The following is a 14,011-nucleotide window of genomic DNA, read 5'->3' as shown; positions in this document are numbered from 1 at the left end:
CACAAAAGCAAAGTATTTTCACGTCTTGTCATTTCTTTAATTTAATATATAATTAGTTTATGATAAAATTTTGTACATTCAATATTTGCTTAAGATAAAAATAAATCAATTAACGAAAATATGTAACCTTTGAGTTGACGGATATATGGTCAATAGCTAGTTGTTGCTAATAATTAAAATAATCTATATGTATCTATTTCTATTTACTTTTTGTATTATAAGCCTGTTTCTAATACAATATTATTATAATTTACGCAACCCATCGTTTCCAATGGATGTTGTTAATTATAAAATTAATACTGTATATATTAAAATAAATATTTAATAGTTAGTTAAATGAATATCTTTGTACATTAGATAATTAATTTAGAAAATGAAATTAACGAATTGACTCAATATTTTATTATTATTTGAAGTAATAAACTTGGATAATTATAATATTCTTGTTTTTGTCATTGTTTTACCATTAAATGTAATTTTTTTAGTTTGTAAATCTATTTTTTTTTAATGGTAAAATCTTCGAAATAGATTAAAAACTATCCAATTTGAAGATATTCACATGGTCCAATTCCTCGTTAATACCGCAGTAAAAAAAAGTTGGTGGTCTTGAACTCTTGTACCGTGTAAAAAGTAATTTCTAAGAGAAAAGTAACAGTTTTTCTTTCAATTTATATTTTTATATTGACAATAACTACAATAAATTATTATATCAGTTTAAAACTCAATACTTTTTTAAGAAAAAAAGACATTTTCGGAACTTTATACCATATTTTCCTGTCTTTTCAAATTATCCGTGCTTAACCGAAATTAATGACAAATTTATAACATTGATGTATTATACGTATTGTAATTAATATTTACAAATTGATTATATATTATTATATTGTTTTTATTTAAACATGAATATTTACATTCTGCTAACTTGCTGATTTCCACTAACCATACTAAACAGTAATTTGTATATAGAATTATTTGGCACTGCAAAATGAAATAGTTATTTCCGGTTTAGTGTTTAAAATTTATATTTTATTTAAATGAACAGTTGAATTTACAGGAAGACAATCGTAAGCTAATTAATTGTCCGATTGTCCTTAATAAGATGAATGTGCATCAATCTAAGAGAATTATGTAAACTTGATAGATAAAGTAAGTGAGATGAATTGTCCAATTGTTTCTGATTACCAGTGGCTTGTAGCCAATTGATCCATACATTTTGCTCAATTCCTTATTTAAATAGAAAATTAAGTTTGCTTGATAGTTTTATCGTTCAGCCAGTTCAAAATGTCGTTCCTTCCTTCTCCTGTTATCGCGCTCGCTTCGACAATTGTTATGTTCTGGGTAATTTCCCTCTTCAGCCTTCTCATTTGAAGCATTAGCAAAGCTTCGTTCCTCATCTGCCTGTAGCTCACGTCCATCTTGGTGAGGATGAGTAAAATCTGTAAATGTAGCTTTTAATGATGGAACTGCATTTGAGTTATCACCACCTTAGCTTTCTTCAATCTGGGATCGAGCAATATCGTGTATAAAAGGACTCCGGCTGCAGATATCTGACATAAGTTGGAAGTGTCCACCACGTACAGTACCTTCTTGATGCCGTCGAAGTACTTGGGCCAAAGAGGCGCCATCACGCCACCGACCTCCCGCACTACTATCTGCTTCTCCACATCGCCAGAGGAGATTTTAATGGTAAACATATCAGTTCCTACCGTGGAGACCGAAGTCGTGGTGTTGTCCACCGCTTTAACATTCTGCAGCTTCTTCAACAGAAGCGTTTTCCCCGACCCGGAGGGCCCCAAACAAATCGCCATGTCGTTTATTACTTCCGTTGCTAGGAGACAAACGAATGGAAACAATCGATGTCTGAAATTAGAAAATCATAGCGAAAGCACTCACTCGAATTCAGCAATAAAAATCTGCGGTTTTCCCCCCGAAAGGTTTTGTCCATTTACAAAACCGAAACACGCATCATTGGCTCCCTATAGAAAGTGAATGAAACAAAAGGCTGCGCGCGATACACAACTTCATCATGTATTTCTTTATAATTTTAATTTTATTTTCTTTTTCATTATTTCTTCTTTTTATTATCATTCCCATCCTCCTCGTACTCCTTTCCTCGACCGCAGCTTCTGTCGTCTCGGTTTTATTTCCTCGACGCGTATTCTCTCTATATAAGCAAAATCCACTTGCCAATTACGTATCATTCGTATTCGAAGCAGATCCGTTTCACCATTTAAATTTAAAATGTACTTCAGCATCAAGGTGAGTCCACGAATATTAATCCACTGATCCGAAGTATTATTAATAAATTCGGATGCACAATCACACGCAAATTCCTAATTTAGACTGCAAAACAACAATCGAACAAAAAAAAATACCGAATATATGCTTTAGTATTCCGGTCATGCCGTTTCTTTGAAATCAAATGAAGAAATTTTAAGGCTGCTAATTTAATACTTGCAATATTTCTTTCATTATGAAATTGCATAATTTTGAAAAAATGCACAAATAACTTTACAATTCTATTTTTTTTTATTAAAATAATTTTAAAATCCTTTTTCCTATCCCTATTTTTATTGAATTACACATTTTTAATGAAGCTTTGTCCTTTTGTACAATTTTTTCGAGAACTTGAGAAAACCTACATATTCACTCTTGAGTCAAATAATAAACATTTGAATGAATCGATTTTAAAAACAAATCGCGTTTGCACTTTCTCATTGTCTCACTTAGTTTTTTTTTTATGTAATTTGGTTATAATATAAATAAGTGAAAGTGCTTTTGAACGAAATTGAAAAACCGCGAAAGTTTGCATTTTCCTTTCAAACTTTACCAAACTTACTACCAAAACGTACTCGACCAAACTGTTAATTAAATATTACGTAAACAAACAATTTCTATTCATTTATTTACTCCTAGTATTATCAAATTATCAGAAAGTGAATGTAATCATAACATACATCTATTTTTATACAAAAATAGGAATAAAAAGTTGTTTAAATACTTAATTTTTACGTTTTATTAAATATTTCGAAAATATTGATTTTTAAAGCTAAAATTTAAAAAATTTCAAAAATTTAATTTTACTATTCGATTTTAATAATATTTCTATAGAATATTAGAAATCGTTGAAACGACTATCGAAACCTATAACATATACAAGATAAGGTGTAATAATGCCGAACAAACATTTTGATAACTCAACGTGCTTCTGCACTGTATGTTTAGTATTAATCTAGTACACTTTACATGTACATAAGTTGTCCGTTAAATATTTTTTTTTTTACATATGTATTATGTCTATGAAATTTAACTACAATTTTCATTACTAATATTATTTATTAAATATATTTATTTACAATTTTATTTTCAGATTGCTTTGTTATTCTTCTGTTTATGCTCAGCTGCCTTAGCAAGGCCTGTGTACGATGACTCACAGCAAGCTGCTTCTGGGGATGGTGAGTTTTTGCCACGTTTGATATTACTCATTCGATAATCAATGAATACGCCATTGTCTTCAAAGATTTTAGTCAAAATAGTTATAGAATAAATAAAATTTAGAAATCTTCAAACTTTTGAAATTCATAAATTCATTTGTTTGTATTTAACTGAAACTGTTTTCATATAGATCACCATGGTCGTGTGCAAATTAAAGTATACAGGGGACCAACCGACCATGATGGACTTCATCACTTCGCTCCATGGGGTTTCTGGGTGAAACAGCCGGCCGATGATGACCACTGAAAACCCTGTTTATTTTAATTTTGTTAATAATGTTTGTTGTTTTTTTTACAATATAAAATGAAAACAACATATGATTTATTTGAAACCAGTGACAGGTTTTATTCCCCAGATAATCAACTTTTATATACATCTAAAAGATACACATCGCAAATTACAGCCAAATGTATGAAACCACACCAATAATTGAATTCACATTTCCCAAAAATCGAACTTTCATATGCATCTTTTAAATCCATTTTATCTATTATATTTTCTGAGAAAATCACTAAAATGTGAAGACACTGCGTTAATTTTTCATTACTTCATTTTTGATCGCAACTTGGACTCAAATATCCATGGGTGCTTTCTATTATAGTTACTGAGAAAATCAATAAATTGTGAAAACGTAATCATTTGTACAAAAGAAAATTTAAGTTATTTTAATCGAATTTGGAAAAATTACAAGTTTTAGGAGTAGAATAGGAAAGTAAAGAAAAGCGAGAATAAAAAAACGTTTGGTTTTATTATAAAAAGTCTCATTTTGTAACTCGATATATATATATTTCTAAAATAGTAATAAGTATACATATGCAATCATCATCAATTAACATATGGTTACAATTATTTTGTTTTCTTCCCTTTCATTTTTTTTTTCTCAAATCTCGGAAAGTACTTGATATTCAATATTAAACATGATTGCAATATAAGTAACCTCCCAATCATTCCATAGAGAAAAACATTCAAGCTCAATCAACAGTTCTTGTAAATCAACTATTTCTTCCAACTAGAAATGATATTGATATGTTGTACAAAATATTATCGACTGCTTTAAAATTTTATTATCACTATTCGCATAGCAAAGGACGGAAATTTCTAAAAGTTTATAAATGTTTGCAATATTCGAATGTTAAAAGTCTTCCTAACAAGAAATATTTATGTATACATATATATATATATATATAAATATATAAAAGGCCACAGTAGTAATCAACGATTATTTGATTGTATTCTCTTCTTCCTAAACAGATCAAGGCACTCTAGACGCTGCTTTATACAAAAGAAAAGTATTATTGAAAAATAGTGTACAGTCGATGCTCGCTTAACGCACTTCGCTAAACGAGCGGCGCTGCCCGTAATTGTAAGAAGGTACTTATAGTAAAAAAATAATTTATATACAGAGAAAGGCGCGATTCTCTCGAGCTTATGGCTCGTCGATTAAAAAAGAAACAGAAAATAATAATAATAAAATCAATTACTGAGCCTATGCATATACATATATAAAAATCGATAAAATATTTCTATAAATTATAATGCTAATACTTAGAAACTAACAATAATAATAATAATAAAAAATAATAATAATACAACAATAAAACTTTCTGACAAATATATATAATAAATAAAATACCTTAAACTGTTGACGTGTCTTTATCAAGTATATAAGATAAAACAAAATTTAAGTATTTTCTGGAAGTTTCAAGTTTTAGAAATACTAATATATTATATTCTCCAAAGAAAGAAATAAAAAAAATACAGGCCGCTTTTCTCCGTGAGCGTATTACTAATACTTGTTTATATGGGAATGTTTCATAGTCTTATAAGTTACAAATAAAAAAAATGTTTAAGTACAAATAAATTTCGTGGGTATTCGTTTTTTTTTTAGTATTTTTTCTTCTCAATTTGTTTTGAATAAATTTTTTATTTTATAAATCACATGGTTTCGCGCACCCGATAGGCCGGAAATGAAACGGCGATCGGAAGCGGCCGCAATGGCCTATTTGATGAAGAGATAGATCGAAGGGCGTCGTCTCCTATCTGGATTGGCGCCGATTCACTTATTTTTTTGTCGAGGGAATGTTATAATGGTAGTTGCTTTGAACAGATTTGGAAGTGCGGAGGAGGATGCTTATCATCCTTCCTCTCACCCCCAAGCTCGACACCGCGATCATTGGTCCATAGTGATGCCGGTCAGGTCGACGATCTCGTCTTGATCGTCGGGATCGGATCCGGCCGTGGTGTGAGACTGCTGCGATCCGCTAGACAACAGCGAATTCCTGCTGAAACTGCCTCTCCTGACTGGGGCCACTGTGCGCTGATTGGCCGGCTTCACGGTCACTATTAAATTAGCACTATTTGCAACCATCATGTCCGTCACCTGGTCCAGGGTCTTCCCGCTGACCTCGATGCCGTTTACCTCCAGGACCTCGTCGTTAACCGCCAGCAGTCCGGTCGACTCGGCCAAACCACCGGGCACCAAGCGAGATATAAATATGCCAGGTATCTTTTCCAGTCCTAAAACATACGTAAACATACAATTAGCAAATACAGTAGTTTCATATACACAGGCCAAATAAGAAACACTTAATGTGTCCTGAAATAACAGTACATTTTGCAAGAAATTTATTTGTACCTTCATCTAAATATTTACCTTTTTGTGTAACCCGCACGCTCGTTCCATCTCTGATGTAAAAGCCGAGAGGCTTCTCCGTGCCGTGTTTCAGTAGTCTGACCCTCCTGCAAGTCTCTGGGACGATGTCCACATCGATGATGGCCGACACCTGTCGAAAGTCGTGTGGATTCGAGATGGCCAACGTTTTGGCCCTGCTCGGTGTTCCACCCAGGATTGTGGATATCAGGTTCTTCGGTTTTATCGTTCCATAACCATTCAGCTCTTCCAGACTATCACCTGCAATAAAAAAAAATATTTATAGACGACTTCCTTGTAAAGCAATTTGCAGTATGCAGATTGTTGATTTCTTTTTTTATTTATAAAAACAATTATCAACTTTCTACCTACCAGATTGACACATAAACAGTCAATCAAACTTATAAAATATCGTTATCATAGATACAATTTTTTTGTATTGTTTTAATAATATATAATCTCAATTATAATTTACTTTTTTATGTCAATATTTCCATGTTTAGTCACAGTAGTTATAAGTAGTTATATGAACAAAGAAAAGTAATAAAACAAACTTGTTTGAAAATTATTCAAACAGGCAATTTATTGTTGCTTTATTCATGATCATAAAGAAAACCATTACTTCTATTAACATGTGCACACAAATAAAACAATAAAAAAACAATTGCTAAGACAAATATGTCAATTTTGACTGAAACTAATCATTGATTACTAAAGTAACCAAAGAATAGTTAAACCTATGAGATATATTCATATATACTATAAAACGTTTTGTAATTTTTATTAATATCTTACTCTATTTGCTATAGCAACTTATATTTCTCATAATTTATTGTTTCAATATAAACAAGAAACAAATACGTGAAATGACAGTGACGAAAAGCATAATGACATTATACAACGGCCATATGGCTTTTGTAACAGATTAACATGTTTTTTTTCCGCACCAGCAATCACCATGCTACAGTTAGTTTTGCCCTTCCACATGTCCTACGATAAGCACAACTCAAGTACACATCAGAGTTCATCACACTCCACCAATTGTCCATTTATAATTTCAAGTGTTCCATTCCCTAATGAATTAAAAAAAACGAACCAATACATTTATTATATAATGAGAACACCGAAAAGTTAGGAAACGATGAGAATTTTCTAAAGTATAGTAGTTTTTACCTTTTCTTTGTATGATCACCCGCAGGACAGGTCTGGCATTCATGAGGGCCCTCCGCAGGTTTTCATCGTTGTTGATAGGCAACAGGTCCTGGTCACTGGGATCTATGTAGGATACTAGGAAGGCTATGTCTCCGAGACAGTGCAAACTCTCCAGAAGGGTTTTAAACTCTTCGAATCGGGCCTGTCCATCTCGCATCACGGAGCATCGCCTTAGTTCCGCATCAAACTAAAAGAAAATTAAAAAAAAATATTACTCCACGATAATATGGTACAAATAAGCAACGACTCAATTAATAGGTAATAAATACATTGCAATTAATCCATAATTATTGCAATTGCTGCAAGAAATGCAACCAATTAAGCAGCTATTTTCCAATCATAATAATAATATCATAGCGCTGCTATGGAGACGCTCCATTTGTATTAGACATTATTTTTTGTCGTGCTGGAAATGTAAAAGACAAATATAAATTAGTAATTCATATCCCCAGATCCGTGTATAATTACTATAGTTACGTAACGATAATCGCAGTCCTTGGACGACCGCAAAATAAAACAATTTCGATGCAATTTTAAGCAGACCATATTTCCAATCGTATTTTCTTTCCACGTGCATTGTCAATCGAATTAGTGGAAATTTGATCACGGCTCGTACATTTTTTTTTATAATTCCTCGACTTTCTAGCATCTTCTTTCGCAATTACCGACAATCGATAGATTTCATTATTGCTGTTTTTACCGCCTAATGATCATCATTAATTTTAATTATTTCGCGTGGAATAACGCCTTGATCGAGATTCATGTTTAGCCAACAAATTTAGAAATTGAATCACACGGCATTTCTAAAAACCGTTCTCTTTTTGGTATACTTCATATACAAATTATTATGGCAATTTTCCGATATTTATTTTATAAAAAAAAAACAGTAACTGTTTATTTATAAACATCGTTGGATTGAGACAAAGTTTCAAAGGTGTTGTTTAGTGTAAATTACAAACCGGTGCGGAATTTAACCGAGACAATCAGAGCTTAAACGGTATGAGAAAATCTCGTTAATTAAAGCTAACATTGAAGATCCAAGTGCGTATTACCGGCATGCGATTGACATTCAGCCGCGCCGTTGCAAATGATTCATGCATAATGCACATGCATATCTGCACTGAAACAAATCAACGTTCCGATTGCCAATCAAATAATACTATAAAACCTTCGTTCGGTCGCCCATTAATCCCTCGAGAACTGTACGCTTCGAATGGAAAGCAATGAAAGAGTTTGCACGCGATCATTGCCAGAGCTTAATGGACTCCACGTGAGAAACGTAATTTTCAATTGTGATCTTCGTTCTTTATTAATATTAATAGGAAATGAGCTCCATTTGGCAGTCAGAACCCTTTGTATTTTTGTTTAGGAGGCATTCCATGACTTGCATTATATTTACTTTTCCTCCCATCTAATAATTAATTATATAATATAAAAACTTCTATAGTATGATTAAAATGATTCAATTTCAAGTTTTCTTGACACCTGTAATGTGTCAAGTTGACATAAATAATACAATTTCATGATAAAAATAATAATGCAAGTTACACAATTGATTAAATTTCAATTGTGACAAATATTTTTATGATTATAAAATATAAAATTATATAAGAATTTTAATCTATAAAGCTTAATCTGTTAATCATTTCGTAAATTATGAACTAATTTTTCTATAACTGCATTAAAAGATTACAGGTATAGCTACATCCCGATAAAATAATTTAATCGAAGGAACTTATAACGGAAACTACCTGCATATGAAAACATAACTAATTTATAGCTTCATTCATTTGTAATAATATACACAAATTGTAGATAACAATTAATAAACGATATTTATAGTTTATTAATTGATAGTTTTCAGTTCGAAAGAAGAAAGTCTACGTATATTTCAGTGATGTTTATAAAAAAAATATAATGCTAGACGCAATTATACATAAGTAGCTTTGAAAAATGATAATTTAAAATCTAACTCCACCTGACTGCTGTTACTATCTGAGTAACGTATCAGCATATTAATGAGCTTCATTTAATAGACATGCGTCTGAAATAGTTGTTTCAAACAACAACGAAAAACGTAATATATATAGCCTGCATATGGAAACAATTGCACATCATTGGAAACGATAGGAAAATCGTAATTTGTAATAACAATGGAATGCAAATTAGTAATCAAAGTATATATAAATATTTCTGTTAAAATCAATATGTTAAAGAATAGAGACTTAATATCGTCATGGTCGATAGCCAAATACAAGGACGAGGTATACAAATTACTAAAATTGAAGAATAAAACGCACTCTAAACAAAAACTATTAACTTATTTTATTGTCTACTTGACTTAGACAAGGTGACTGACCTGCCGGTTAAGTGTTTATGAATTATATAAATGCAAAGCGATGCAGAATTTTAAGAACAAATTACAATACATCACGAAACGATAATTTTGTTGTTTCTAATCCTTTTCTTATAATTATTAACATTAATGAACGGAATGGATGCCACCAATAATAAGTAACAGATTAGAAATGTGGCAGATTCGTACGATTTAATTGGAAGCACTTTCGTTTTAGTTTCGCGTGTGCTGCAGCGCACATAAATTAATTTCAATAATCTCTTCAAATTTTTACGAACAACCGTCAAACTTTCCAAACGTAAATTTATTATAAAAAAAATATCTATAATAGTATTTAACAGATGGAAGATGTAAATCTAATTGAAAATAGTTGTTTATATTTTATTGCTTCATCTACTGCCCCAGTCGTTTTTCACGTGGGCGTAGAAATATGAGATGTAGTATAGATACTAATGTAAATGGTTTATAAATACCAGTAGTGTTCATTTTTATTACCATATACAATTTCCATGGGTGGAGCCAATTGTCTGATGTTAACTAAATAAATACGAAATTGAGATAATTCTACATTCCGCATGGAAATTGAGTTCTCACTTTACGAAAGAATGATAGAGTGGAATTAATTAGTAAAGTAGGGAATAGTTGTAATAATAACTGTATTGGTTAGGAGGTTTTCTTCATAAGTGTTTACCAACCAGCAGGTCAACGATGTGTATAATATGAAGAAGTCTTAAGAAATATTCCATCAACTCTTTCAGTAGGCTTTCAAAAAACAATGATTTCTTTTAATTGTCACTTTAGACTGCTATAATTTGAGGTGAAGTGCAAAATTTAGTATTTTTTTAAGAAGTGTATAAATTGCAGTAGTAATAAAATATTTAATTAAGAAATAAATCAAGTACCAACTTTATAGTTGGAAGTGTAATAAATATGGAAGGCAGAATAGTCGTATCAAATTACTGTTACCGTGCATAAACATATCAATAACAAATTAAATTGAAGGAAACGATAAAAATTATCATCAAAGTTCAAAATAAAATCTAAAAAGTAGGTATGTGTCTTTTATATAATTATACTTGTTTCATAATACTTCTAAATATAGACCAGGAAATGAAGGTATTAAAGTTAAATTATCACATTATCAACAAAACTAAAGTTCCATCAAATAAGACAATATAATTGGTCGTACCAAAGATTTAACTCAGTTTACTTGTTATTAATACTTATTCTTGTAAACTATTGTACTAGGATACTTCTTCACTAGATTTTTATCTATTATTTTCGGATTAGAAGAGGAAACTTTTAACGTAAAGAAATCGCAGAAATAAGATAAATAAACTTAACACAAAATCTACAATTTGTTTCAATGTATAGATGATTAATACTGTAAACGTTTAACAACATTGTTAATGAAATTCTTAAGCAATTTGAGCTGAAAATTAATCATTGCACCGGATTCCAAACATGCAGTTATTTGTTATTAATACTTATTCTCGTAAACTATTGCACTAGGATACTTTTTCACATACATTACTCGATTTTTATCTATTATTTTCGGACTATAAGACAAATCTTTTAACAAAATGTACAATTTGTTTCAATGTATAGATGATTAATACTGTAAACGTTTAACAAAATTGTTAATGAAAGTCTTAAGCAATTTGAGCTGAAAATTAATCATTGCACCGGATTCCAAACGTACAGTTTATTTGTTTTCTGTTTTTGCTGCTGCTGCTGTTGCCGCCGTATAGGAAGAACAGGTGGCCGGATCGTATTTGAACGGACAATTGAACTGTTACTCACAAAATAGAAATGCAATAGTCGCGAGTAGGCTGCGTTTATTGTTTGAGAGGGTTCGTGATTGTTAATATATGTTGTGTTGCTGGAAATTGTAATCAATTGGGTCAATAAGCAAACTAATAATAACAACTGCGGTTTAGTCGACTAGCAAATGCATGTTTAGAAACCGACCCGACAATCGGAATACATTAATAAATCACTTTGCAATCGATTATTATAACGTATCATTTACAATGAATTATCTAATTCAACAACAAAATATATGTCTATAACAAATGATTATTCTCGTGCACTAAGGCTAAAGTGTTTAAAAGTCGACAGATATATAAAAATGAGTACGTTACTTATCTCGTATATCTATTTGAATTACGAGGAACAACAGATAAAGGCTACAACAGAAAAGTTGGAATGCTTTAAACAAAGGCTCACGTTCACATGACACTTTTTATTGTAATTTCATTTTTAAATAGAAAACTTTCTGTTTTCTTTTGAACCAACTAATTTGTTCGCGACCGAAGAAGTCGCGGTTTCTCAATGCGTGCGAATCAATTGCGAATTCGTGGGCTTCGATTTTGGAATTGCATACATCATTTACATTCTAGAAATAAAAACAAGAAACGTTTCTTATTTTTTTCTTCGTAACGCGATTAATCATTCACTTAGTGATGACTGAATTATTATAATTTTAAACACAATTAAGTCAATTCCATTATCAATTATAGTTTGCGTAAGAGTTAATGGTTTTCATAATGATATAATTAATTAAAAATAAAATACGTAAATCTCAGGTATTAATCAAAATAATGTTGAAATTATATCTTGTACACAATTTTTATGTTAAATCGTACATTTTCACATTCCATGAGCCACGATTTCAATTTTTAAAGGACATCACAATGAATGTTCTACAACGTTGAATATGTATATCGCATATACGAGTTGTTACTGTAACAATTCTCATTCAGTATTTTATTTTTCATTGTAGTACTTCCCACAAGTCATCCACCCGCGCCAATTGTTGTTTAACTATCGGACATCCAAAGTCAGCCAGCTTCATCCACCCACTCACCTATGAAATTATAGTTTTTAAAGATTTCATTAGTTTTTATCATTTATTTATTTACACATTTTTATTAGTCCTAATTTAGGCTAAAAAGCTATCAATCTATTTATATATAAATTAAATATATATAATTTTAGAATTTGTACAAAGTATAATTGAATTTTATCTATTCCATGATTTTGATTTATTTGAATTTATCTTTAAGCAGTTTTATCTTGAAACATTAATTTGTAATACTGATTGTCGGAAATCATAGTTGATGAATGATTTTGGAAATCTGCACTTGTCGAAACAATAATTGATAGATTTGTATGATACTGGTGTAAATTGGATATGATTCGTGTGCATGCATTTATAGTATTTTGTTGTTATTTGTAGATGGCAATAGTGTATTTGTAATGAAACTGTTATCGCATACAGTTAGTTACACTGATAATGAATTCTAATTATTTATAAAATGGTAACCATGATAAAAGTGTATAGCATTGAATGGGTGGCATATGAATGTAAAATTGATTGCATTTGAATAGGTTTAGAGATAAAAGTGCGTTCACACAGAGCAGAGGAAATTAATTGAAAAGGCAGCAAATGATTCATGCTCTCTTTACCAAACAGGTGTAGAAAGTACAATTTTCGTGTGTGCACCAGGTTCGATAGATGAATGAATTTCGGTTGAGGAAAACCATAGCAACCCCTATCGACGAATACCAGGATTCGCCGGGATCACTCAGGAATCCCAGCTGAGCGGAAAAGTCGCCTACTTACTTTGCTTTTCAATTCAATTTTGCTACCGTCCAGTGTGTTTTTCATCACAATTTTATTTTTCGACATCTTCGCTGCGACTCTTCTCTTGCTGCTGGCGGCCGTTCAATTCGCGCTCACACTTTCGTTACACTTTTAAGGACACTTGGGACCCTCCGACGAACACAACAAACCAACATAAAACGGAATAAACAACAAAAAATCTAAGTTATTTACGTTTGTACTTCATTCTTTTAATGGTAGTCACCCAGGGTAGGGTTTGTCGACGGCGCGACGTTGCCACATCTAGCCGTTACCACCAAACAAAAACCGGAACGAAAACTTCCTGCTCTTTACCATTAAACAAATTAAATAATACTCCAAACTAATCGATTCATTCTATCAATATTATCCTAAAACATACACACAGCTTTGATATAATAATCAAATAATCCATTATCAACCTGCAAAATAAAACATGCAATAAAAATAACAACTCGTATTTCAATTATATCAAACCATAAGATATAATTATATCTATAAAGAACAAAACAATCATTAAATAAGTTTTAATTTAACAAAAGTAATTTGTATGAATTGTAATCAATGGCAACATTGCTGATGTTTCTGATGTCGACAGCACTGAAAAATATGAATCACCACTTGGCGCTTTTATAAGAATTATAAATACTTC

General features: G+C 31.1%; 2 protein-coding genes across 2 annotated transcripts; both read right to left on the bottom strand.

Moving 5' to 3' along the window:
• Window positions 1–1,085: 1,085 nt before the first annotated feature.
• LOC108558235 (ADP-ribosylation factor-like protein 16) lies at window positions 1,086–2,034 on the bottom strand. Its single transcript, XM_017915078.1, has 3 exons — window positions 1,894–2,034; window positions 1,485–1,828; window positions 1,086–1,436 (listed from the first exon to the last, which is right to left on the bottom strand). The coding sequence occupies exons 1-3, from the start codon at window positions 1,943–1,945 to the stop codon at window positions 1,242–1,244; spliced, it is 591 nt and encodes a 196-aa protein (XP_017770567.1). The 5' UTR covers window positions 1,946–2,034; the 3' UTR covers window positions 1,086–1,241.
• Window positions 2,035–5,385: 3,351 nt separating this feature from the next.
• On the bottom strand, window positions 5,386–13,645 carry LOC108558234 (partitioning defective 6 homolog beta). Its single transcript, XM_017915077.1, has 4 exons — window positions 13,342–13,645; window positions 7,319–7,544; window positions 6,149–6,406; window positions 5,386–6,012 (listed from the first exon to the last, which is right to left on the bottom strand). Exons 1-4 carry the CDS (start codon window positions 13,405–13,407, stop codon window positions 5,666–5,668), a joined length of 897 nt encoding a protein of 298 aa, XP_017770566.1. The 5' UTR covers window positions 13,408–13,645; the 3' UTR covers window positions 5,386–5,665.
• Between the last annotated feature and the right edge of the window lie 366 nt (window positions 13,646–14,011).

The sequence above is a fragment of the Nicrophorus vespilloides genome, unplaced genomic scaffold (assembly GCF_001412225.1).
Source record: "Nicrophorus vespilloides isolate i.1.1-1 unplaced genomic scaffold, Nicve_v1.0, whole genome shotgun sequence".
Taxonomy (NCBI): Eukaryota; Metazoa; Arthropoda; class Insecta; order Coleoptera; family Silphidae; genus Nicrophorus; species Nicrophorus vespilloides.
This window is presented reverse-complemented; position numbering and strand designations above follow the sequence as displayed.